Source organism: Bidens hawaiensis, unplaced genomic scaffold (genome assembly GCF_021521415.1).
Source record: "Bidens hawaiensis isolate Kalapana, Puna unplaced genomic scaffold, B.hawaiensis_p1.1 tig00028458_1, whole genome shotgun sequence".
Lineage (NCBI taxonomy): Eukaryota > Viridiplantae > Streptophyta > Magnoliopsida > Asterales > Asteraceae > Bidens > Bidens hawaiensis.
This window is the reverse complement of record NW_027494640.1, coordinates 162059-188710: the sequence shown is the minus strand read 5'-3', so window position 1 is coordinate 188710 and position 26652 is coordinate 162059. Positions and strand designations below refer to the sequence as shown.

The window sequence follows — 26652 nt, the reverse complement described above, 5'->3', positions numbered from 1 at the left end:
ATTTAAGTAATAATGAGTATTCATAAATAATAAAGAAAAAGAATATGTTTCTTAAAGAATAAGAAACGTAAGGGTTTTATAATAAACTAAAGGTTTTTAATATTACTTTTTAAAGTAAAGGTTTTAAAGTAAAAAGAGATTTTGAACTAAAGGTTCATCGAGGTAAAGTTTATAAAATAAGACTAAAGGTCTTAAGCCGGATTGTATATCCGAATAACAAAAATTTATATTCGTACTATAGGTGCGAGATAGCAAAGGAAAAACCCTCGGACGGTGTTGAAGCCGATCCAAAGCAAAAAGGTGAATACGCCCAACTTTTACAAACTTGTTTTCAAACGAGTCAACGTGTTATATGAAAAACTTTACATGAGACTAAGTGTCTCTAAAAACATTATAAATAAGAGTATAAGCCTAGCCCTCATGTTGTAGTATACGTTTTTTCTGGATCCTTGCATATGTGGTAAAAACGCGGTGGGCACATCTCACCACACTTGGTTATAGTCACGCTCGCCTGCGAGGAGTAATGACCATGTGTATACATACGGGTACTTAACTAAGTCAAACGTTGCGGTGTTTGCTGAGGTATTTAGTGTAGAGACTCGAACTTATAATGATATTGTTTTAACTTGATTATTCCTAAGACAAGATGGGCCGAGACTTACGTGGTCTCTAGGGGTGATTAAGTAAAGAAAAATATTTTAGCGTCAGTATATTCACCAGCATTCGTTGCTGACGTATTTTCTAACATTTTGCAGGTAATCAAGAATAGGCTTGTGAAGACGAAGTGCTCAAGCATCCGATGGCTCGGATATTTTTTTAAACATAATTATAACAAATGGTGGTTTTGTATAACTATAAACAAGTAAACTAATATGAGACATTCGTCTCATCTTTTGCAATGTAAATATTTACCACTTTAATTCACATGTTTTATAAGTCTTCCGCTATTAAATCGTAACTCTCATATATTTACAAATGTGGTACCAACTGTTGGTCGCACTCCAGGCCTTAGATGGGGGTGTGACAAATAGAATAACAAATTCTAACAAAAGATGACGAGATGTTTTATTTTGAATGATATAAAAAAGATCATATATAAAATTGGCATGAATAAAACACGATTTTGTATTACAGTTTTGTAATAAAAGAATGAAAACTCCATGGATCCATGGTGGTTGAATGAATATGTTAGTATAAAATTGTTGTTCCTTTATAATTTCTTCTTGTCTGCATTAGGGCTGTCACTTTTACCCGAAACCTGAAACCCAACCCGATAAAACTCGTACCCGATGCCGAACTAACCCAACCTGTAAGACCCGAACCCGAGAAAAGACTAACCCAAACCGAAGTAATTCAGGTTGGTTCTCGTGATTGATTTATAAGTTTCAGGTTAACCCGAAAAACTCGAATAAACTTTTATTAGTTTTGAAATTAAATAAATTTCTATGTATAATATGATAAGTCTTAGTCACGAAAGTTATCAGAATCTGGCTCTAATTGACTATTGCCATTACAACTCTTATGGATCCATTGTTTATTGTTAATTTATTCCTTCCGTTTATTACTAATAGCAACCATAATCGAACAACCAAATCACGTTCGATTAAAGACAATTATGGTTTGAGTTAGTTTTACTCTTATTTTGAATTGTTTTAGTTATGTTGGTTTATTATTTGAGTATTTTGTTACAAGCAAAGAAGAATATGTTGTTACAGCTAAAATTAATCCATACACTGCGATATATTTATAAAACAGATACCAACTATTGGTCACACTTCTAGGCCCTAAGTCGGGGTGTGACAGGTTGGTATCAAAGCCATCGGTTTCAGCGAATTAGGTATTAAAATTAGTACCTAAGCTTTAACCTTAAAGTTGTTGTTGCTATTATTATTATTATTATTATTATTATTATTATTATTCTGTAGGGATAAGATAGTATTGGTAAATCTTCCTATCCCTAAATCCAACTAGTGCAAATGTCTTATGTAAATTATCTTTGTCATAGACGTCAAGTAGCTATACGATCTAAGCTAACACCTATTCATGAACCATATGATATGGCAAGCAGAAATAGTTACTATACCAACTTCCTTGGTCAGGAACAATCAATAATTCCGATGCTACCCTATGGGAGTCAACTAGTATATCTCTCGGGAAGCCAACAAATGCCAATCGAAATATCCGATAACACTACCGTAAACATTCCACAATATCATCCGTCAGAATTCCCACTGTACCATCCTTTTAAAGAAATTGAAGTTCAGAGTAGGTTTAAACAGGAAACTAGTTCTGATTCATCAAGCTGGATGGATTGTCATTCCAATCAAAGATGGCATTTTGGATCCCCACCACCAAGTTATCAATATCAAGCTCCACAAACTATAGTAGGGCCCAATCAGAAACAAAAAATGAGGGTCATTATGCCTCATGAGAAAATATCATTCCAGATGCCAATCTCCGATCCCTCCGAACCAGAGGAATAACCTGAAGAAGAAAATGAAGGGAATGAAAATCCCCATTTTCAACCATATGCAGGACCATTACCCACTATTTCTGAACAAGCTAATGAAATTCGGGAAGAACTAGTCTTATCGAGAAATTTTATAGAAACAATATTCCCGACGAGAAAATGCACACTTATGTTGCTAATCCACATATATACCCAAGGGAGGATACATATCTCTTCCCAGCTGCATCTGCACTTACGGGATATCCAAACCTACCAAATGCGATGATAGATGAACTGAAGAGTGAGAAAGTTGGAAAGAAGAAAACAGGAAAGAAAATCATCAAAAAGTGTGACAAAATGAAGAGTCTTGTTAAGAAATGGATTATAGATTAAGAATAACATAGTTATTAAGAATCGTTGTTTGATGTTGTGTTTTCCTTCTTGTATCAGAAATAATGTAATATAAGACAGTGTGTTTTTCCTATAATTAAAACCTTGGCATACTCATTTACAGTATGCATGGAAAAGAGAAAGCCAACAATGATCCTGAAATTCAAGTTAATAACAAAGAAAAATCTGTTGAAGATAACATTCGAGCAATACCAAATGAATATGTTCTTGGTATTCGTGACTTAATTATAGAAACCGTAAATCCACTGATAGACCTAATGAAAAATTATCCCAGTAGGAGTGCTTTACATTCTAACAAAAGACTTAGTCAAAGTAAAAGTGAAACGGTGCATTCAAAAAGGGAAACAAAGAATGTATCGGAAAAGAAAGAATCAGAAAGGAAGAAAGAAAGCAGCTATCATAGCTCGACTGTCGAAAACGAGCTTCGTAATAAAACAAAGAAACTCAAAATTTAAAAGGGTTGTGACTTCAAAATCTTTAAGTTTATAACCCGAAAGAATTTCATGATGGCAACGGAGCAATAGTTACCCTCCGTTGGTTGAAGGAAATGGACTCTATTGTAATAATCAGCAAGTGTACCAAAAGAGAAAAGGTACAGTATACATCTCAGATGTTTAAGGGAGAGGCGTTAGAGAAGAGAAGAAGAAGAAAAATCATTGTGAGCTCCTTATAAAGAGAAGAGATCATAGGATAATATTCTTGTATGTCAAGTTTATAAATTAAGTGGCCAAATTATAATACCTGGCATAATAAGTGGATGCAACCATACGGTATCGTCATTTTCGAAATATATATTTTAGTTTATATTCGAAATATGTTACTCGAGCATTTAGCAAGATAAACGATCGTCTAAGTTGAAAAATATATTTAAACATCTAATACTCTTAGATATTATATATTAAGTTTTTATCAATACCGTATATCATATATTAATAAGCCATAATATATGTAAAAGTACTATGAAATATTAAATCTATATACTAATATTCGCAGAGGATGCCATAATCAATCTCACTATTTATATATATATGAATTCCTTTGTTAAGGTAATTGTATTTGAATTCCACCTTTTTGTGTAAAATTGGCACCACTCAAACTAATAATTAGATTTTACTGCCACGTTATGTTAGTTGCCATAATTTTCTATTTTGTTTACACTTGTTGAAATAAGCAGAGATTAAGATAACATCTCTTGAATTATTGGATTACTCAAAAAGACATATTATAATATTTGTGAGAGTAAAAGGCGGTTAATCACCCTATAAATACACGACATTAGTTTGAGTACATGACATAAAGAAATAATTGTCTACACATAGTCTATCTTGGGAAGCATGTCGACTCTTGAATTACGTGCCAAGCCCCGATGTTCTGACGGTTTAAGCCCTAGTACGCTAAAAGTGCTGCTCTATCAGTCTTAGGCGTCTAACTCCTAATACCCGTGTAAGGTAGTGGTTTCGCTTAAATTATTATTTTATTATAACTTAGACCATATTCGGGGGTATAGCCTAAACCTTGATTGCAGTTAAGCATAATATAAATTTTTCATAAGTAAAGGTTATAGTTAAAATAATATTCTTCATGCTTAAGAAACGTAAGCGTTTATATACAAGGGGTATAGTCAAAATAATATTTTTTTATGATTAAGAAATTTCAAGTTTATATAAACAAAGGTAATAGTTCAAATTAATGTTCCTTTATAGAAAAGAAACATTGCATATAATTGATAAATAAACAAAGGGACTAAAGGTCCAAATGTTTTATATAAACAAATGATTTTTCAAGGTTAAAGCTATACAAAACAGACTAAATGTCTGAAGCTAGATCGTAGATCTAGATATTTATACAAAGGTTATTCTCGTACAATAGGTCCGAGGTAACAACCCAAAGCACAAATTGGTAACAGAAACTGATCACAAACAGAAAGGTGAATACGCCCTACACTTTTACAAACTAATTTAGAGTCATAATGTTTGCATAGGATTTATGAATCCTGAACACCTTGTGTTACAATAATAAGAAACGAACACTCTGATTAAAAATATACATGTGTCTGGATCCATTCATACATGGTGACTCGGAGTTCCCCGCGGCCATGCATATCATCAACATGCCTCTGGAAGTCTACGGGACTGTTTAGAGAAATGATATTGAGTATATGATTAATTATACATGTACTTAGAGTAATTTTATCTCAATTGAGTTGGGTGCCTAATGAGTAGTCACAAAGGTATTATTGTTGATTTCACAAAGGTATTGAAAATATTTTACAACAGAATCAGCGTTATTCACTAGTTGTGTGCTGACGTATTTGACAACCCATTTTATAGGATAATAAAAGGGTTAGAACACACAAGCAGGACATGATAGAAGATTGGAGATATAGTCATTAGATGCTATCTAGTGGCTCAGATATTTTATATCAAAATGTTATAAAGAATTATGTTTTCTAAAGATAGGTATTTGAATTATCAAATGGGTATTTAAGCCCCGAGTTTTTTATATTATAATATTTTATTCAAAACTTCCGCTGATAGAAATATATTTTCTCAAATAAGCTTTATAAACATTAATTCAGTATTTTATAAAAGAATAATTTATCTTAAAGACTTCCGCTAAGACAAACCCGCAACTCTGATATATTTTCCAAATAGGTAACAACTATTGGTCACACGCCTAGGCCCTAAGTCGGGGTGTGGCAGGTTGGTATAAGAGCCATCATCTTAGCGAATTAGATATTTAATTATACCTAGACTTTGATCAAAGATAAGTTTATTTATATAGTCACTGATATTCGATTGAGAATATCAGAGATAACTATTAGTACTTAATTGAGAGTAATAAACCATTGAATGATTAAATTGATACGGATAAGATGTAATAGTACGGATAAGATAGGAACCTATCCCTTTCCTAATCCAACTTAGCGCATATGTCCGATCACCGTAGTTATACTAGATTACCTCGACCCGGTAAAAGAAATGGATATATGAGAACAACTCTGCTCCCAATTCTTGTATCCAGTAATGAAGATTCGTATCAGACAATAATGAAGGACAATTCAGATTCATTCGATACTAACATCCCACTAGCTCAGATCATTCCAAATCAAAATATGCATGGAACAGGATCAAGTAGATCCAATAAACCAATAATGTCAAAGGAAAATAAGTAATGACCTATCCGGAAGAATAACCTCAGGGACAAGAATAATTTAATTTTCCGGCAACTCAAGATCCTTACTTTGCTCACACTCAAGATGAGCATATGACCACATAATATAACTCCTTAGAAGGAATATACAACATTGAAGGTAACTCAACTCACTATAAATTGATGTCACAAATTAGCAGAAGAGAATTTCAAGAAAGAAATGGAAGATAAAGAAAAAGAAAAAGGAGAAGGAAAAGAATACCAAGAAGGATAGCAAGATCAAGAAATTAACCGTTCATTGGAAGAAATAGACAACAACAACCCTAATCGTTTTAAACATTGTAGCTATAATAATGTTGTGAACTCTTGTAACTATAATAAATAAATAAATGATATGTTTTAAATTCCTCGAATAATGGACTTATCTTTTAAAAATTTATTGTAGTACGTCAAGATAAGAAAGTACAAACTCTCATAACAGTCATTTCAAGAAAACTTGAAATGAGGAAAATGTTATCAATGAAAATAAAGAAATTCCTGCCCAGTATAGGGATGAAATCTAGAAATGATCAAGGAAATTATGACTCCAGTTCATGACGCACTTAAGGATATCTCTATAATTCAAATCCATTCAAAATCTAACAAGAGAAGTCGAAGTAAGTCTGTTCGTTCAAAAAAGGAAGAAGCTTACGACAGCTCTACATCTGATAATAATCCAAGAGACACAACCCAAAAGAAATTAAAAGTTCAAAAAGGATGTAGCTTTAAAAACATTAAGGCCTACAATCCTAAAGAATTTTATGAAGATAAGGATGCAATAGCCGCTCTAAGATGGCTAGAAGAACAAGAAGCAATTATCTACATTAGCAAGTGTACTAGTGAAGAAGCTATCCAATATTCATCACAAATGTTTAAGAGAGAAGCTCTTGAATGGTGGAATACCCTGATTTAAAATAAGGGTAGAGAAACAATGTATTATCTAAATTGGGAAGCATTCAAAAGTTTCGTTATATAGAAATTTTGTCCCATCCATGAAATGGATCGGATTCAAACTCAATTATGGAATCATAAGGTTGTTGGCACAAATCTCAAGGAATATAATACTAAATTCCTAGAATATTGTCGACTGGTTCCACATTTAGTTACTCCAGAATATAACAAAGCAACTCGTTATATATATGGATTACCAAGAGAAATAAGAGACATGTATGATCTAATATGCCACAAACGGTTGATTCAACTATGGAATTGGCTGGATACTTAATCAACAGTATGATAAGAAATCAAGAGGAAGAAAAGAAGGAAGAATAAGAAACCGAAAGATTTCGAGAATATAGAAAAAGAAAAAAGTATTCAAAAGTCAATCTGTAAAACATGTGAAAGAAAACATGTCGGGAAGTGTCGAGTAAAAGGCACAGAAAATTGTGCATACTGCTAAAGAGCAGGACACACAATAAAAGAATGTCGAAAGAATTTAGGAGTATGTTTTATTTGTGGAGAAACGGGGCACTTTAAGACTGAATGGCCGAAAAGAAAAGTTAATCAAGACTGATGTTAGGACATCTGACAACAATCAAAACTAGAGAAACAAGATCATATCAATGGAATGTCATATAGATTTTTTTTAACTTTTGTACGTTAGTTGTAACTCATTTTCAAACCTAGAAATTATGTAAACAAAAAAAGGGTATTTAATTCCCTATGTTATAAATGAAATATTAGCATACAGATTGTGTTAATACACAAGAATGCTTATATTCATTTTGTCTAAAGAAAGACGAATCAGACATTCAGACCTGGACAATTTACAAAGGAAGTAAAACGTTGATTTAACCTATCATCTTGAAGGAAGAATAGAAAGATAAATTCAACGCTTGGAAGATATAAAAGAACAGTATATCATGAAAAAGAAATTTTTAGTCAAACACTAAACATTCAAGGAATACAACTGGTAGAATATTAGATATGGTTGATCAAAAAGTCAAAGAAAAAGAGTTCGAGAATATTCAAGAAATACATATGATGGCATAGCAAACATGATTAAGCAAGATTACAACGATACTGTCAGAATACAACGAAAACCAATTATCAGGATCGAAGATGGAATAGATTCAACTGACTGAATCCAAAAAACAACCTGGTTAACGTCAGCAAATGTTTAGAATACAAAAGGTAAGGTAAATGGTTAAACACAATGGACCATTGCGCTTAGAGATTTAAAATTACTTATGATATTCAGAACTATTAACTTAATACATCATTTAAAGGAGTAAGTTAACTACAAATCATAAATTTCGACTATTCTGCATTCAGAATTAAACTCTGGAATCAGGTTAGAATCTAATCATGAATCTATAAGTAAAAGACATCAATCCCTAGACGAAGAATCTCGAGGACGAGATTCATTTCAAGGTCGGGAGAATGTAACATTCCAAAAATTTTGGTTCAATTTGACAACTTAAGAAAGTTAAGGGACTCAAAATATTCTCAAAATATGTTATGGAGAATGTGAAATAAGAAAAAGTGGGTTCATCCCACATTGATAGAAGAAGAAACATAATTGTGAGCTCTTTATAAAGAGAATGGATCATAGGATAATATTCTTGTATTTCAAGTTTATAAATTAAAGGGCCAAACTATAATGCCTGGCATAATAAGTGGATGCAACCATACGATATCGTCATTTTCGAAATATATATTTTAGTTTATATTCGAAATATGTTACTTGAGCATTTAGCAAGATAAACGATCGTCTAAGTTGAAAAATATATTTAAACATCTAATACTCTTATATTAAGTTTTTACCAATACCGTATATCATATATTAATAAGCCATAATATATGTAAAATTACTATGAAATATTAAATCTATATACTAATATTCGTAGAGGATGCCATAATCAATCTCACCATTTATATATATATATATATGAATTTCTTTGTTAAGGTAATTCTATTTGAATGCCACCTTTTGTGTAAAATTGACACCACTCAAACTAATAATTAGATTTTAGTGCCACGTTATGTTTTTTCTAGTTTTGTTTACACTTGTTGAAATAAGTAGAGATTAAGATAACATCTCTTGAATTATTGGATTACTCAAAAAGACATATTATAATATTTGTGAGGGTAAAAGGCGGCTAATTACCCTATAAATACAAGACATTAGTTTAGTACATAACATAAAGAAATAATTGTCTACATATAGTCTATCTTGGGAAGCGTGCCCGACTCTTGAAGTACGTGCCAAGCTCCGAAGTTCTGACGGTTTAAGCCCTAGTACACTAGAAGTGCTGCTCTATCAGTCTTAGGCGTCTAACTCCAAATACCCATGTAAGGTAGTGGCTTTGCTTAAATTATTATTTTTTATTATAACTTAGACCATAGTCGGGGTATAGCCTAAACCTTGATTGCAGTTAAGCATAATATAAATTTTCATAAGTAGAGGTTATAGTCAAAATAATATATCTTCATGCTTAAGAAACGTAAGCGTTTATATTCAAGGGTATAGTCAAAATAATAGTTCTTTATGATTAAGAAATATCAAGTTTATATAAACAAAGGTTATAGTTAAATTAATGTTCCTTTTTAGAAAAGCAACGTAGCTTATAATTGATAAATAAATAAAGGGACTAAATGTCCAAATGTTTTATATAAACAAATGATTTGTCAAGGTTAAAGCTATGCAAAATAGACTAAAGGTTTGAAGCTAGATCGTAGATCTAGATATTTATACTAAGGTTATTCTCATATTATAGGTCTGAGGTAACAACCCGATGCAGAAATCAGTAACACAAATAGAAAGGTGAATACGCCCTAAGCTTTTACAAACTCTTTTAGAGTCAGAATGTTTGCATAGGATTTATGAATCCTGAAAACCTTGTGTTACAATAAAAACCTAAGCTTGAAAAACAAAATACCCTTTAAACCCTAATTCTTTCCATTTGTATCCGTTTCTCATGTACGTTTAAGTCATTTTCTCATTTTTGAGAAACAAAATACACTATACTTGAAAAACTATACGTGAACATATTTTTGTATTTTTTTAAATTAAAAGTTTAAAAGCTTTTTGACTGATCAATCTTTCATACCAAAGTGATACAGTTACCTTTTATCTTCAAGACATCATTTTCCCATTTTTGAGAATCTCCCCCTTAGAATAAGCTTGTTTTGAGATTCTGTATCCTTGCGAGTTAAATGTCTGAAACAAGTCTTTTAATATGCAATGTATTCCCTGATTTGTTCTTACACACTTAGAGAGCAGGTTAAAAACGTTCTATCACCCTAAAATCCCGTCCAGGCAACAAATAATCCATTGCATGGTTTAAAGGATTAAAAAAATGGATATTTGCCCTGTCATGTGCCTGGAACAACCCATTTAATAAACAGAGAATTTGAGGTTGTTCCTACACGCATAGCGGGATTAGTTGGACATAGGAACCCAAGTCATAAATGTCTTGGGGTTCCCTTGAGCATCAACATATGTGACCTCTTGCCAACTCATATCTTTCCCATCTTTAACCGAATCACTTGTCATTATAGATTCTATTTGTTGAGTTTTAAGTTTCCGAGTTTGTCTTGGTCTAGTGAAATTAAAAAGAACAAACTTTGGATTGGAACAATTTGAATTCGAATTCTTAAAACTCTTCACACTCTTTGATTTCTGTAAATTTATTTTTCTTTTAACAGTTTCTAAATCATTTGAGTGCAAACCTGTCATATTAACTTTGAATCGTTTAGTATCTGTGATCCGTTGTACAGATACACGTGGTTTTGTAACATAAGCATTTTCTTTAACCACTGGATTTGGTTAAAACCTCTCACCTTTCACCTGAGGAGCTTGTCTATTAACAAGACGGTAGTGATACTCCTTTGCCAAATTCCCGACGTTCCCGTAGACGAAACACGCCTTCATCCTTCTTTTAATGTCAACGGAAGCACTTGCCTCATGTTGGAATTCCTTCTTAGGAATGGTTTTCCATTCTTCTTGCCCCTTGGTGCAGCCATCTGATTTTTCTTGTAATAGGGAACATATAGACGATGAACACAATTCTAGCTATATTTCCTTGCGTGCCATAGTGGTAACATGTTTGCCTCTTAATAAAAATAGCACCCAATGATTTATCAACAAAAGGAGATCCGAAGGATCTATGAGGATGAGATTGTCCCTGTTGTGCTGATTCTTATGTGCCTTCCCTTTGTTGGCACAACTCTGTGTATTATTACTAGTACAAATTTGTGTTGTGATGTCATCTGAGTTTGATGACACGTTAAAATAAGATTCATTTTCACTAGCCTGGACTCTTTACTATCAGAAGCAGCATCGTTTACTATATCTGCACATGAAGTAGAAGCATCAAAATTGTTCACACATTTAATAACAGGCTTGATTTCCTCTAGGGATCCTGATACAACAATTTCAGACTGAACCTGTTTACCATACTTCATGTCTTTTACCTTTTCTTCCTGCTCTTTGGTAAGAGGAAGACTAATATAGTTGTCATTGTATGGTGGGGGTACTTGACTATATCCTATACCCTCACCTTCGTTTTCTTTCCACCATAATTGATTTTTAATCATTGAATTGACTACTTTACTGGAACCATTAAATTTTTTAAAGTCTAGTTCGGCCCCTTTCAAATTTACTAGTTAGATTCAAAATTTCTAACTTGGAGGCTTCCAGTTTAGCAGTTAATTCAGCGATAACCTGTTTGGTATCTAGGTGGTGACAACATTTTATACTGAAATCAGATTTAAGCTTAGAGATGTCCTTTTTCTGTGCTTCTATCTTATCTAGGAAAGCTTTTTGATTTTTCTTAATTTTAAAGTTCTCAGATTTTATCCTTTCCATCTCCCTTATCAAGTTATCAGTGTGAAGCTTATGCAAACTTATCTTATCAATGCATCCTGAGAGCATGATTGAAAACTTACCTCTGTAGGCGAACTCTGAAATACTACTTGTGAGGGAGCAGACTGATTAAGAGTACTTCTAAACATTGAGATGGTTTGCGGAGATCCATTTAGTAATTAATCTGATTTTCCCCGCCAATTTATTTTCGAAAAATATGATCACCAAAATTCTCAAGAAAGATGTCCTACTCAAAAGAAGCATCTAGGAAAAAATTTGTTCAAGATAAACTTTTTAATTTTCCTGCCAAAAAAAATCACCGAAAATCACCAAAAAAAATATTTTTGCCAAAATTTTCAAAAATAAATTTTTACTTATAAGGAGTATTCAAGAACTTTTTTTTTTCCCGAGAACTCAAAAGCTTGTCTAAGAACCCTGATTTTTAGACCGAGAACTCGACCGAGAACAAAAGTTGACCGAGAACAATGGTTGACCGAGAACACTGGTTGACCGAGATCGCTAATTGACCGAGAACAGAAGTTGACCGAAAACAAGTAACGCTGACCGAGAACCGACAAGTTTGACCGAGAACGATTAATGATGGCCGAGAACACTTATTCTTGACCGAGAACACACATCTTAAGCCGAAAACGATCAATCTTGGCAGAAAACTCTTGTATTTTGGCCGAAAACTGGGAAACTTAGCCGAGAACAGATTATAATGGCCATAAACAAGACAAACAGCAAGATTTTAACTGTAACAAACTCCCGAGATTTATGGGATTTGATTTGTTTCCAAAACAAAAACCAATCTTTCACCAAAATTTAACCTTTCTTCTTATCTGATTAAAAACACACCGGAAAACAACTAAACCACCAAACGTCTAGATCTTGAATCCGTTGATATCACCGAACGTCTAGATCTTGAATCCGTCAAAGGCTCTGATACCAATTGTAAGTACCGAATCTGGATCACTATAGTATGATATCAACCTAAACACGATGTTAGTGCGGAATCCTAACAACGTGATGATTCGAGAATGATATAGAAGAACAATATGAATATAATAAACACAAGGTACTTTGGTTTCAATGCATACGATTCTATTATCAATAAATCGTCAAATACATAAACCGATTCACACAGAATATTATGCTCTCTGGATGGTGGCTATGAAAGTATTTGAGAGATCTCTAGTTCTTCTCAACAACCACTAACCCTAAAATGATTAAGCATGCTTTATATAGTTAGCATTTACAAGAGGCTCAATGACTAAGCCCAACTAAGGCCAAACATAAATTAACAGGAGTTCTGCATTGCTAACCCATGCAAACCGAAATCCCTATGGATTTCGGTATTACATGCTCCAAGCCGTAAATTCCATCTTGTGTAATACTTTGACTCTTCTAGATTATTTCTCTTTTGTCTTGATCATGTCATGGTCTTTTGATATGCGTCAGTCTAACCAAATCGTGACCCAACACTAATCTTGTTTAGTTTCTGTTTATTTTAGTTTGAAAACTCATTTTTGTAAGTTCCATGGTATTGGGTATGTGGCCACCATTTTCGGTTTCATCCCGAGTCAAGAGCCAAACCAAAACCAAACTTTTGTTTATTACTTTATTGTTAACATATTGCATGAAAGATTTAAGTATTATTATGTTTAAGTTTATCTTAAAGAGTTATATGGTATTGGGTATGTGGCAACCATCCTCGATCTTATTCCGAGTCAAGGACCGAACCAAGACCGAACTAAACCGAGTTCACTCGCCTAAGACACACTAGTGTGTTTTGAGCCACCGTATCTCACATTTTTTCTAAAACTATTTTATAAACTAATTTTAAATGTTTTCTTAAAGTACTTGGTATGTCGGATCCAACTTGATCTTATAACAAGCTTGGACCGATAAAACCGAACACTCGCTTAACAATGATGTTCAGAGTTTCTCCTTTAATAGAACTTCTAACAATAGTTAAGTCTTTGTTTTTAATAATTTATCTCATGATATTTATCACTTTGGAATGTCGGTTTCGGACTTAACAATATATCAAGACCCGAACCGACTAAACCGAACAATCGTTAAAATCCAGTTTTGGTATAGCTAACAAGGGGTCGTGCACTATTGCATTAAAACAATTCCCACATATTTACTTAACAAAGGTTAAGTAAAACTAATGAATAGAATACTGAGACTAGATTTCGAGCAAACTTACTGTTCAAAAACCGTTACTTCAAGTTCTTAAATATTTACGTTTTAAACCTCAAACTCTGATAATTATTTAACTTGTCATTTTATTTTACTCTAAAGTCCTTCAAGACCATCTTCTAAACTGAAACCCTTTTAACCTAGACCTCACTCGTTGAAATTATTATCCCGGATTATCACAAACAACCCTTCAAGTTATTTATTTCATATGAGTACTTTTTCATCCCATGTTTTCCATCTTACGTTTTGGGGGTGGCATTGCATACTTATTAAATTCAAATGATTTATACTTGTGTCTCAAACCACAAACTCTTTAGTATATGTTACTTAAATAAATGCTCGATTTGGTGTTATATGCTTTACATGATTACATGCTATATGTTTATTGCTTTAGGCGGGTTGGCATCTATGAAACTATCAAGTATGATCATACGCTCCCCTAACTACTTTAGCTTAATTGCTAGTAGCATAGGGCAACTATTATCCGAGAATATTTGGTTGTTACCATATAGAAAGGTGTGTCAAACTATTTACTATTTGCATATCTAAATTGTTGTTATTATTTATTGTTCCATATATGAGTTGTGGATTTCATCTATTATATACTTATTGTTCAAAACTATGAAAATTTCTCACCAACATTCGGGTTGACAAAGTTTATTTATGCAATGTTACAGGTTCATAATTGCTTGAACGAAGAATTGAGGAACGTAGCTTGTTTTGAGACCACTAAGAAATTAGTCGAATAAGCAATATATATTTGTTTACTTGTATTCAATTTGTTTTGTACGAACAAGATGTTTTGTTTATTGATTTATGAAATTAATGAGTTGATTAAATATTGTCTTTTTAATAGTGTCTTGTGTTCTTGGGCAATCCGTTGCACCCCGGCATGTTCTGCTGCCTTTAAGAATTATGTTTTCTAAAAACAGGTATTTGAATTATCAAACGGGTATTTTAACCCGAGTTTTTAATATAATTATATTTTATTCAAAGACTTCCGCTGAAAGGAATATATTTACTCAAATAAGCTTTATAAACATTAATTGGGCATTTTAATCCTGTATTTTATAAAAGAATAATTTATCTTAAAGACTTTCACTAAAACAAACCCGCAACTCTGATATATTTTCAAAACAGGTACCAACTATTGGTCACACGCCTAGGCTCTAAGTCGGGGATTAAAAATAAAGAAGAGGGAAAAGTTGGAATAATTTCGAAAATAAAAGCAAGTTGTTGCCTACGTAAGGGATGCCTCGCATTCATGGCTTGTGTAACCAAGGAATCCGAACCCAAGAAGATGGAATAAGTGCCAGTTATATCGGAATATAATAATGTATTTCCCGATGAACTACCAGGAATTCCACCAGATAGGGAAGTGGAATTTAGAATCCACTTAATACCAGGAACTGCACCCATAGCAAAATCTTCTTATAAATGAAGGAATTGAAGAAGCATTGGATGAGCTATTAGAAAAAGGATTTATTAGACAAAGTTCATCACCATGGGGATCTCCAATTCTATTTGTCAAAAAGAAAGATGGATCTATGAGAATGTGTATAGACTATCGTGAGCTAAACAAGGTTACGATAAAAAAACAAATACCCATTACCAAGGATTGATGATATGTTTGATTAGCTCCATGAGGCAAGCTATTTTTCTAAAATTGATCTCAGGTCATGATATCGTCAGTTAAAGGTTCAAGAAGAAGATATACCAAAGACGACGTTTAGAACGATATACGGACATTATAAGTTCACCATTATGCCTTTCGGACTCACTAATGCTCTGACGGCTTTCATGGATATGATGAACCGAATCTGCAAACCATACCTTGATTAGTTTGTTATAGTATTTATTGATGGCATTCTTATTTACTCCAAGTCCAAGGAAGATCATCAAGTTCATCTCAAGATCATGCTTGAAACTTTATGAAAAGAAAAGTTGTATGTCAAATTCTCTATGTGTGAATTTGGTTACCGGACGTTCAATTTCTTGGTCATATTCTAAATGAAAACGGTATTCAAGTTGATTCAGCAAAAAAATGAAGCTGTTACAAAATAGGAGAAACCCAAGACACTGACTCAGGTCAGAAGTTTTCTAGGGTTAGCCGGATACTACCGAAGATTATTTTGAAACTTCTCTAGAATAGTTGTTCCGTTAACCTCACTCACTAGAAAATCAGTTAAGTTTGAATGAGGACCAAAACAAGAAGAATCATTTGAAACTCTTAAACAAAAACTAACCAATGCACCTATCTTATCCTTGCCAGAAGGTCTAGATAACTTCACCATATATTGTGATGCTTCGCACACAGGTATGGATTTGTCTTAATGCAAGGAAAGAAAGTTATTGCTTATGCTTTGATACAATTAAAGGTTCATGAAAAGAATTACCCCACACACGATCTTGAACTAGGCACTATAAATTTCACACTGAAACTATGGCGACACTATCTGTATGGTGTTAAATTCACAATGTATACCGATCACAAAAGTCTGAAACATATTTTCGATCAAAAAAGTTAAATATGAGACAAAGGCGTTGGATGGAAACTCTCAGCGACTACGACTGTGAAATCGTATATCATGAAGGAAAAGCCAATGTAGCTGTTGACGCTTTAAGTAGAAAAGAACATAATAAGCCAAAGAGAGTCTGAGCGCTCAGATTAGAGCTCAAAGTTGATTTAATCAACCAAATTAAAGAAGCTCAGAAGCTGGCACTAGAAGAAGGAAATTAAAGCCGAAAAGAAAAATGGTACCATCGATCAATTAGTCAATGGAAGTGCTGAAATACTTAGACTTGGCAAAAGAATTTGGGTACCGATTATTGGATATTTAAGAGCTAAAATTCTTGAAGAATCACATAAATCAAAATACATGATGCATCCAGGAAGTGATAAGATGTATCATAATCTTAAAAATGATATTTGGTGGATTGGAATAAAGAAGGAAATTTCTTTATATGTTGACAAATGTCTAACATGTTCTAAGGTAAAAGCTGAGCATAAAAAGCCGTTAGAGTTATTACAACAACCAGAAATACCAATATGGAAATGGGATATAATAACCATGGACTTCATTATGAAGTTAACCAAAACGTCTCATCAAAATGCTGCAATCTGGGTTATTATAGACAGGCTTACCAGGTCTTCTCATTTCATTCTGATACAAGAGTCGTTCAGCATGAATAAGTTAGCACAACTATATGTGGAAAATGTGGTGTCCTTACATGGTGTGACACTATCCATTATCTCCGATAGAGATAATCGTTTCACCTCAAATTTCCATACTAGTTTTCAAAAAGCCATGGGAACGCGACTAAACCTAAGTACCGCGTATCATCCCCAAACTGATGGACAAAGTGAACGTACTATTCAAACCTTGGAAGATATGTTTCGTTCCTGTGTAATTGACTTATGAGGTAGTTAGGATACTCATCTATCTCTAATGGAATTCTCGTACAATAATAGTTATCATACGAGTATCCAAATTGCACCATTTGAAGCACTATATGGACAAATATGTAAAACGTCTGTATGTTGGTCTGAGACAGGTGATAACAAGTTGTCAGGACCCAAAATTGTTCAAAGAACAACCGATCAAGTAACCCAAATCCACGAATGATTGAAAACGGCAATGGATAGACAAAAAAGTTATGCGGACATTCACCGCAAACCATTAGAATTTCAAGAAGGAGATAAAGTACTACTCAAGGTATCACCTAGGAAAGGCATAGTATGATTTGAAAAGAAAAGGAAATTGAATTCTCATTTTGTTGGACCATTCAAAGTACTTGAAAGAATTGGACCAGTTGCTTATTGATTAGAGTGACCTGAGGAAATGAAAGGCATGCATGACGTGTTTCACATATCTAATTTACGCAAGTGTTTAGCCGATGAAACTCTTGCAATGCCTCTAAATGATGTTATAGTCATTAAAAAACTAAAGTTTTTGGAACAACCAATTCAAATTAAAGACAACATGATCAAGTTCCTCAAACGCAAGCGACTAAAGCTAGTAAAAGTTTGATGAAATTCTAGACGAGGACCCGAATATACATAGGAACTCGAGTCAGAAATGAAAAAGAAGTATCTAAATCTGTTTCAGTAAATCTCGATGGTGAGATTATTCAGAAGGTGGGGAGGATGTAACACCTCGAACATACCTCATTTAACTTTAAGCCAAAAATGTCAAGCTAATAAAGTATAAGGACTGAAAAATGAAAATTTTGACTTTCAAGTCCTTCGCGTGACGCGAATGGACTAGCTAGAGCTTCTACGCACTACGCGAAGGAATGTAAACAGTAACCGACTTAACGATCACTTCGCGTTATGAGAAACCCCATTAAGTAAACAAAGACACGTGGTAAAATGCTGCTTCATGCGACGCGAAGTGCACCAACATAGTTCCTTCGCGTGACGCGAAAGAACCGGATTTCAACTATAAATATAGGATATACGGGATTGAACAATTTCATCCCAAAAAAAACCTTCATTCACACACACTTAACCTAGAAATTTGTGCCCAACTTTCCCGGCCAACTGACGATTCGTTTTCTTGAAGTACGTGCAAGAAACGAAGTCCCGAAGCCATGCCAACGATTTGTTGCTTTTTTCTTATTATTACATTCCGAGTGCTCGCAATAAGGTAGGGATAATGTTTAAGTTATTTAATTTATAGTGATGTATATAAAAATATACATCTTTTTAGCATCAAATATTCTCTAAAAAACTGCAACTTCTTTCGTATAATATAGTTAAAATAACTACTTATCATGTTAAAAAAATATTTTCAGGTGAATCCAAGCCTCAGACGAAGAAACAAATGAAAAGACAAAGAAAAATCAAAGAAAACAACAAAACACACCCCCATACTTCATGAAACACGCCTGCATGCTTTAGAGAACATGGGCCGTGCTTCAGAGAACATGGGGCCGTGCTTCATAAATCATGGGGTCGTGCTTCAGAAAACATGGATCCGTGCTTCAGAGAACATGGGGCCGTGTTTCAGAGAACACGGGGTCATGCTCACCTTTCAGAAAAGATAAAAATCTGCAAGAAAAGGCAAAATACTGGACAGCTGGACACTAGGTTGTGGTCACCTTTCAGAAAAGACAAATATAAAGATATAAGAGACACCAAAAAAACACGGGGCCATGCCTCAGGAAGCACGCCCCCGTGGTGAGTCAGCATGTACGATCTGACAAAGCATTAAATGCGAGTGGACAGCTGGACACGGGGGTGTGCCTCATGGAGCATGGGGCTGTGCCTGAGTCCCAGACAACCTATAAATAGTGGAGCATGTTGCATTCATTTGGTGTGCTTGAAGAAAAGTTCTATACGGGTTTCACTTATTAAAACACCCACATTACACTCATATTGAAGATCTTGTGAAGAGTTTGAAGGCTTGGAGGCTATCATCATCATCATCCATCACCATTGAATAAGGAAGATTCATCCAACATTTGGTTAGATTGTTCTAGTTTGATCATGTGTTTGTTATCTTCATCTCTTTTGATGTTCATAACCATGCTCATTATAAGCTAAACTCCATTTACCAAATAATTTCTATAAAGAAACTTTGTTCTACTTGATGATTATCTTAAATATGTGATTTAGTTTAGTAAAGTACATTGTTATCTTGCAATTATCCTTTGATGAAAAATATTTTATCACTTTAACTCAACAAATCAAGGTCGATGACTAACAACCACTCATGATTTACTCATGTTCTTGGAGACTAGAAATGGTAAAAAGAATATATTGATAACTTATCTAAGATAAAACATGGATCCTTATATTGTACTTAGAAATCATGAGATATAAGCTATAATCTATTTCTCAAGTGTTGGTAATTCTAAAATAACATTGTTAACACGATTGCTTAGGTTATCATGCTAGTTAAAGAAATCATATGTTAAAGGAATGTGCAATTATAACCAATTAAATCAACCAAGGGGAGGTTGTGTGACTAAACTATAACCACCCGAAGTTGTTAGAACTGGTATTTAAGAAATCGAAGTCAATCCTAATCTTTCGACTTTACTAAACTACTTGCCTACTTAAATTGACATTCTCATGGTAGCATGAGATTAAGCAAGGATAGACTTGAAAATATGCATGTTACTTTCTTTTATGTCATAGAATATGTTCACTTAGAAATGACGGGCTATTCTATCATATTTTATTAAGGCAAGTTTATCACATATTTACATTACAATCATTAAGGAAAATGGAGTGGATTCTTGATCTTAGAAGGTAACCTTCATATAATTGAATTACTCATTTAGAATTTCTTTTCTTGTTCACCTATATTATATATATATATATATATGTTATTTTATGAAAGTTCATAAATCACCTCAAATGACTAAACTCTACGATTGAATTAAAACGAAGATTTATTATTAGAAATATTTGTATCCACGGATCGATGCTTGATTCTTATCAATACTATTCTACATATACGATAGGTACACTTGCCTATTTTGCGTGTGTTTAGTCTTAATAGAAAGAGTTAAGTGCCATTTTAGTACCTGTGGTTTGTCCAACTACGCAACTTTAGTACTTTTTTTGAATTTTTTGCAAATGGCTACTTCACGTTTCTAAAACTTGCCATTTTCGCACCTTTTTCTAACCCCGTCAATTTTTCCTGTTAAGTCAGGGGTAAACTGGTAATTTCATCTAGTTTATTTATTTTTATCAATTCATTTAATCAAATCCCTCCCTTTGTTAAAGTTTGGTTTAGTTTCTAAACATTTCAAAAACACAGGGACTGATGGTGCCAACTTCCTAAACCCAACAGCCCCACCCCTCCCCCTTTCGTTTTTCCGGTTCCCACCCACTTTCACCGCCAACGAGGCTCCGACCATCTCAACTCTGGCCAAACGCTTGATTTTCATTGAAAATCTCAACCCAAAACGTGTAACGACATTTCACAAATACAATAATTCAAAAAATAACAGCCTATTCACCTCCTCAATGTCACGTTCAACTTGCCATCCAAACTCATCATCCATCTTCAACAGCAATCTTAAGAATTCACGCAACTATGAATCACGTACCAACATCCACCATACCGATTAACCTCATTTCCTTCTCAATTGCGTGAATTTTTCTAACCTCGTCCATCAAATCAACCATAATCTGCACTACAATCTGTGAAGTACATTGACTGATTAAACAGTGAATTAACAGATCTGATTAACGGAATCGGAAGACGGAATTGTGCCATGATGTGTTAGTGTAACTCGTTGAATCTTATGATGGATTTTGACATTTCTAGGGTTTTTGAGGACTTGGGGGGTTGTTCAAACTTGTCTATAAAAGAATTCCGAACCAGATTATGAGTAAATTAGTCACTTACTCTAGTGGTTGGTGCATCCCTCTAAAAAGCTTTGGATCCAGCATAGGCGCGAGTTCGAGATTTTGACTTCACATGTTTTTTTTGTTTACGATAAGATAAATGAAATTACAAGTTTACCCTTGACTTAACGAGAAAAAATTGACGGGGTTAGAAAAAGGTACGAAAATGGCAAGTTTTAGAAACGTGAAGTAGCCATTTGCATAAAATTCAAAAAAGGTACCAAAGTTGCGTAGTTGAACAAACTACAGGTACTAAAATGACACTTAACTCTAATAGAAATCACTTTTATAAATTTAAAATACGATCTTGTGCTAAAGCTAAATCATCCCACCATAATATACTAGCTCAAACTCAACCACATCATATAGCTTAGACATTAGACGAGAGTATGGTCTTTAACCTTGAAAATATTTTTTAAAAGCATTCATAAAGATTTTCATAAACATTACTTTTTGATCAAGTAATGCTAACAAGTTATATTTTGGCGTGCATGTAGTAACTATAAGGAGAATATCACTAGTAGTGAGTTTCTTGCCAAAGGAAATTAATTCGTATAAAACTCAATCAACCGCAGGACCCGTTTACTTACCTGGAGAAACTCATCAACGTGTTAGAACATGTTAAGCCAAAACATGCTATATCAAACGTCATATTAAAACAAGTGTTTTCATTCAAAAAAAGTTAAAAACTTTATCAAGGTTAGGCTCAAGGACAATAGCTTTATCAAGAAACACCATCCAAATGTTTTTAAGGACCTATTAGTGTATAGGTTAATATCATTCTCGTTCACAATCAAGAAGGTTTTCAAACGCACTCCGACGGTACTGGTGAATACGTTAAACCTATACAAAACAGTCAAAACATATATATACTCTATAAGATGAACGGGTTGTTTGTCTTAAAGAGTCAGTCAAACATTTACATGAGATTATGTGATCTCTAAAACGTTATAATACAAAATAGAACATGTAAATCAACTCAGACCAATTAGACATGTGTATGGATCCAAACATAATTGTCTAGCCTAAAAATTCGAAGGCTACGTGGTAGTGGGCAAACAATTATAACCAGTTCTTCAGTAGGGGCTATGAGGCTCGGAGAACTTTTGTGTCTGTAGGGCAGTGCTACAAATCCAAAAAATACTTTCTGTTGAGTTTGTACAGAAAACGATATTTGTATTGTAACTGTAGTTTAAATATTTTAGAGTCGTACGTGTTCCCCAGCACATAGCTGACATATTTTCCCACCCATTGCAGGTAACAAATTTTTAGTAAGCAATAGCAAGGATTGGAGTCATCATGAAGATAGAACCTCACACTATAAGATGGCTCAGTTTTGATTAATGAAATCCATGTAATATAACAAACAATATTTTGTAACCAGATACTCGGTGTTCAAATCCTGAGTGAATTTTTAATGTAAATTAATATTTTACACAACTTAAAGACTTCCGCTAAAATTATACAAAACACTGTGATATATTTACAAAACAGGTACCACTATTGGTCACACTTCTAGGCTCTAACTAGGGGTGTGACAGTTATTTTATCAGATCAATAAGTTTATTATTATATTATTTCATTACGCGTCACTCGAATTAGTTTTGTTTATTTTATAACTATTCATCATGTGCAAAAATCATCCCTTTAACTTAGTTTCACAACAAGAGATCAAGCAATCAAAGTCTAGGGGCTAACTTGCAAATTTTAAAAAAGTTTTTTTCCCTCCTTCTTTCTTTCCAAACTCCTCACCGACACAACCCCCCCCCCACCCCCCTCTTCAAATTTGATCCTTAAATCACGCCGTAAATCTTGGAATTGATTCGTCTAATTGTTTCTTGTTCAAAATGCAATCCAAACATATGGTAAATTCTGGTAATTGACAACCAATTTACGCTAATTCGACAATAACAAGGCCGCATACTGATTAGAACCTCTAATGCCTATAAATTCACGTCCAAAACTCAATTAACTCTCCTTACACGTTCTTCTCAACATTCAGAACCGAAGCCTATGGTAATTGCATCAAACAAATGGTTTAATATCTATTTCACATCGCGTCCTTGAGAGAAACCCTAACACACCAATCTCCTTCAATTCGTGCTTGGTACCGGTAATTATTATACTGTCTTTGTTCAAAACATGTTTTTAAATGAAGCCTCTTTATCAATTTCATTTGATAAAGGGGTGGGTTAACCCAATCAATTGGACGAATGTTCGATTTAGGGTTTATATGTGATTTGGGGGTTTCATTGGAGCATTGTTATTTTATAATCTGAATTCTTTCATAACCAAAGCGTTGGGTAGTGCAGTTGGTTGATGCAGTCACGCTAACACCTCAACCCGGCCTTGGGCGCAAGTTCAAATCCCCCAGGCTCGGCTCTATTTTTTTATTTATTTCCATTTTTTTATTAATTTATATATATGTACCTAAGATTATTTTCAATCAGTTAACGAACCGAACACTATAAGACTCTCAAAATAAACTCGCGTTAACATATATATATATAGGGTAGAGATATTGTACGCTAATGCCTTAACGTACGATAGGTATGCGTGTAACATCCCGAAATTTCTAAGAATAAATAATTAATACAAATATGTATTTAAGATGTAAAAGTTTACTTAAGTTAGTAGAGAAATAAAATAACAAAGATGGAAGGATAAGTAGCCAAATTAGATGGAATTAATTATGGACCAAAAAGGAAAGATGGGTCAAAGGTCCATGGGCTGAAGGGACTATAAATACCCCTTAAAACTCTAATTCTTTCCATTTTCATACATCTCCACACCATAGCCTACACCATCAAAACACACACTTAACCCAATTCCCGTTTTTGAGAAAAACACCCACAAAGACACAAAGATTCCCAGAGATCTTGCCGTCGGATCGGTCTAAAATTTTAACCGAGTATCCCTGACATATAAATGAAGTTTTCCACCAAAAAGATCTTCGATCAGAGGTCGGGAAGTCCGATTTTTATCAGTAAAACCACAGCAGCTCAAAAGTGAAGATTCCGGCGACTGTTCAGCTTTTCCGGTGACTGTAGCAGAGGTTTCCAGCGAAGATGAGCTGATGGGTTTGTAGATCGGGACGAGATGGTTCCGTGGCCACTTGAATCACTCAAATCGGAGTTCGTTTGATATGGTTTTGAGCATCTCGAGTGATTTCATACAAAAACCTCAAAGGTACGTTTTTGTTAAAAAGACTTACTTTTCATGAACGGAATTATATAAATATTGGTAGGATGAAAGATCAGGTCTAGATAAATCATAAAGTTGCAAACTTGAAGATTAAAATGGACTTAACGAACTCATGGTTATGAACGGCTCGTTTAAAATAGACCCTAGATCTTGTTTTAAATGTTTTAAGCTTAAAGATCCAAACTATATGCGTTTTCGGGTCGAGTCTTATCCGAAAATGACCATGGGAATGTTCACGGGAATTATTATCTCTTATCAAAGGATTTCACATTAAAACTGAGATGTTTATGGGTTCATAACCAAACCCGAAACTGCTACTGTACAACTTCGCCTGCAAGCAAGTTCGCCTACTGATCAACTTCGCCGTATAAGTTCGCTACTGTAGATAAGTTCGCTTAAAAGATAAGTTCGCTTAAATGATAAGTTCGCTTAGATAATAAGTTCGCTTAATGTTAAGTTCGTTTAATGTTAAGTTCGCTTAACACTAAATTCTCTTAATACTAAGTTCGCTTATAACAAAGTTAAAGTGATCTGATACGATAGGACGAGTTTTGATACGTATAACTTATATAAAGTTAGCCGAGCTTAGTTAAAGAAGGGGATAACGATTAACGGTAAACACAACAGAATCCAGGTGAGTTTCTAGCCCCATTTTTCTTGTTATGTTTTTGGGGCTGTGTGCATACTCGATGTGATAGTTAATACACTTACCTTAAATGGTAAGTGTATGCCATCTATGATCTATATGTTATTTATGTATGTATATTTTGAATGTGAATGAAATCTTGTCGGTACGTGAGCGATCTTCGGATATTGCACGTATTGACATGGGAAGTATGTATATGATAGTTGAATGTGTATGTTAGATATATGTATAACATAGGAGTATGTATGAATGATAAAAGAAAGAATATGTATATTACGGGTAGGTAAAGACAGTATGTACGAAGATGATGAAGTAAGGGATCAGACCCTACTAATATCTGAGATAGAGAAGAAAGGGATCAGAACCTAATAATATCTGAGATAGAGAAGTAAAAAGGGATCAGACCCTAATAATATCTGAGATAGACAAAGGAAAGAGGGATCAGACCCTAATAATATCTGAGATAGACAATAAAGGGATCAGACCCTAAAATATCTGAGATAGACAAAGGAAAGAGGGATCAGACCCTAATAGCATCTGAGATAGACAAGAAAGGGATCAGACCCTAATAATATCTTAGATAGACAAAGGAAAGAGGGATCAGACCCTAATAATATCTGAGATAGACAAGAAAGGGATCAGACCCTAATAATATCTGAGATAGACAAAGAAAAGAGGGATCAGACCCTAATAATATCTGAGATAGAATGGACAGTAATTATATAGTATGGAAGTAATAAAGAATGAATGTATGTATGAAATTATGTAAAGAAAGTAAGTTAGTAAAGTAATTATTATGTATCTTCGGATGCATAATTAAAGGTAAGTGTATGTAATATATGATATGTGATTAACTAGAACTCACTCAGCGTAGCTGACTTTTAGTATGCACGCAGGTGAATAGGATGAAACAGCTGGCTTGAGCGGGGACACATGGCAGAAGAATAAGAGTCTGGCATCTGAAGACTGATGATGTTTTATACTTATTGTTTAAATTTGAAGGACAAGAATGTTTTAAGACAAGTTTTGGTTTATTATTGTTATGTTATTGAAAGTTTTATATTCCGCGCAAATTTTTAATTAACTCTGATATTTAGAACAATGTTTATGAGTAAATCCAACGTCTAAATGTGAGGCATCGGTAACGGGGCCTTACAAGTTGGTATTAGAGAAAAGTTCGAGAGATTTAAGCATCCTAAATGCTTAGACTCGAATAGAGAATGGGATTTAAGTAATAAAAGAAAGAAGATGTCAGTTCAAGATAGCCATGTGTCACTCAAGCAAGCTCGGTAAAGGTAAAGTATATGATTAATTTCATGTATAATGTAAGAATGAGTAAGGAAGTTAGCTTAATTGCTATAGAAGGA

General features: G+C 33.9%; 1 protein-coding gene across 1 annotated transcript in view; it reads left to right on the top strand.

Annotated features, from left to right (window-relative positions):
* LOC143577047 (uncharacterized) overlaps nt 1-3315 on the top strand; it is a 55585-nt gene extending 52270 nt beyond the window's left edge. The window contains exon 5 of the mRNA XM_077060993.1: nt 2964-3315. Coding sequence (XP_076917108.1) covers nt 2964-3315 — 352 coding nt within the window. The remainder of the gene's footprint in view (nt 1-2963) is intronic.
* The last annotated feature ends 23337 nt before the right edge of the window (nt 3316-26652 follow it).